The sequence below is a fragment of the Fulmarus glacialis genome, unplaced genomic scaffold, assembly GCF_000690835.1.
Source record: "Fulmarus glacialis isolate BGI_N327 unplaced genomic scaffold, ASM69083v1 scaffold20035, whole genome shotgun sequence".
Classification (NCBI taxonomy): Eukaryota; Metazoa; Chordata; class Aves; order Procellariiformes; family Procellariidae; genus Fulmarus; species Fulmarus glacialis.
This window is the reverse complement of record NW_009215182.1, coordinates 16,806-18,723: the sequence shown is the minus strand read 5'-3', so window position 1 is coordinate 18,723 and position 1,918 is coordinate 16,806. Positions and strand designations below refer to the sequence as shown.

The 1,918-nt window shown below is 62.7% G+C and overlaps 1 protein-coding gene across 1 annotated transcript in view; it reads left to right on the top strand.

Moving 5' to 3' along the window:
- Nucleotides 1-1,253, top strand: part of BYSL (bystin-like) — a 2,312-nt gene extending 1,059 nt beyond the window's left edge. The window contains exons 4-5 of the mRNA XM_009578861.1: nt 520-636; nt 862-1,253. Of these exons, the coding sequence (XP_009577156.1) occupies nt 520-636; nt 862-1,210 (466 nt within the window). The 3' untranslated portion in view covers nt 1,211-1,253. The remainder of the gene's footprint in view (nt 1-519; nt 637-861) is intronic.
- Nucleotides 1,254-1,918: the final 665 nt, after the last annotated feature.

Here is a 1,918-nt window from a genome sequence, read left to right as displayed (position 1 = left end):
CTGCCGTTTGTACCTGGGAGCCTCTCGCCATCTGGAAGGCTCTGCCGGGGCACGTGTTGCACACCGCTGCCCAGTGTGACAGCACACTGTCCCCTGCGTGGCATGGCCCTGGGGGCTCAGTGGGGAGGAGGAGATGTGAAAGAGATGCAGGGAGTCTCCCTCAGTGAATGAGGCGGCTTCCAAAGCCCCAGGGGCCTATTTTGCGGTGTTCAGGGTGGGAGGGTGATGAGTGCCGTAGGCTTATGCAGGTGCTGCCAGCGAGCGCTGGCAAGTATTTGGGTTCTTTTGGGGTTTGATGGCAAGTTACGAACTGTCTCGGGTCTAATCCCAGTCTTGTCTGGCAACCTGAGAGTGTTCGGGGCTAGTTGCATGGCAGGGAGATGCTGCGACCCCTGTAACAGCAGCTGGTGGAGGAGCTGTTATTTCCTGGCGTCAGATGTGTCCTGGAGTAGGAGAAGAGGCTGAGTCCCGCGTCCTGCGGCTCTGCCTGCTGCAATTAAGACAAGCAGTGCCTGACTCTTCCCCCTCCGCAGGGATCCTCATCCCCCTGTGCGAATCGGGAACCTGCACGCTGCGGGAGGCCATCATCATCGGCAGCATCCTCAGCAAGTGCTCCATCCCTGTCCTCCACTCCAGGTAACGCGCTGGGAGGCTGTGGGGGGGAGAGGTTCTCCTTTAGCGACACCGGTGCAACGCCTCAGATCTGTCCCTCAGCCTTTCCGGCATCTCGGAGGTGGGGGGGTTCACTCAGCTCCCTCCGGGGTGGAGATTCAAGGCTCAGCACTGGGTCTGTCATCTTTGTGTCTGGCTGCCCGTGGCTCCTGGCCTGCCCTCACCTCGGTGCTTCCTCCGTCCCTGCAGCGCGGCCATGCTGAAGATCGCCGAGATGCAGTACAGCGGCGCCAACAGCATCTTCCTCCGGCTGCTCATCGACAAGAAGTACGCCCTGCCCTTCCGTGTGGTGGATGCCCTCGTCTTCCACTTCCTGGCCTTCCGCACGGACCAGCGGGTCCTGCCCGGGCTGTGGCACCAGAGCTTCCTGGCCTTTGCCCAGCGCTACAAGGAGGACCTCTCCTCGGAGCAGAAGGAGGCTTTGCTCGAGCTGCTCAAGTTCCACAGCCATCCGCAGATCTCACCGGAGATCGGGAGGGAGCTGGTGAACTCCAAGACGCGGGATGTGGAGGGGCAGCAGCCCGTGGCCATGGAGTGAGCAGGGAGAGGCAGGGAAAAGCTGCCGCCCGCCCTGCTCCCGGGATGCTGCTGGATGCAGTTGGGAGCCTGGTGTGTCAGCAGAGGTGTGCGGGAGAATCCATCTCGGGATCCTGCTGCTCCGAGCGGGCGCTGGGGGCAGGCCAGCGGGGGTGTGCGGGAGAATCCATCTCGGGATCCTGCTGCTCCGAGCGGGCGCTGGGGGCAGGCTGTGCCCGTAGAGCTGGACCGTGCTCCCTGCGCCGCTTGTCACGGGGCAGGGTGCCGGGTGCTACCGGCACCTGGTGGGGTTTGGCCTGTTCCTGTATTGGAAAATAAAACCCGAGCTATGTCCGTCAGTCAGGGATGCATCTGCCCCGCGGCTGCACCTCTGTGGTTGCATCCCTGTGCTGTCCTGCCCTGTCCCACCTTGTCCTCTCCCCAGCAGGTGGCAGAACAAAGCCACCAGCCCTGGGGTTCTTGCAGAGCTGCAGATCGAGTCTGTGCTGCCACTGCTGTCCCCAAATTGGAAAGGGAGAAGGGACCCCTGTGCACCCCCTCTTCCCCCCCCGTGCTCTGCCCTGAGCGGTCCCTGCGCTGTTGGGCAAAGGGAGGGTGGGCAGGGGGACAGGGCTGGGACCCCCAGACTGTTCCCAGAGCCCAAAACCGCTCTCAGAGGAAAAAAAACGCTCCTGTTAGTGCTTGAGGGTTTCCCGAGGGCTTGGTTGTC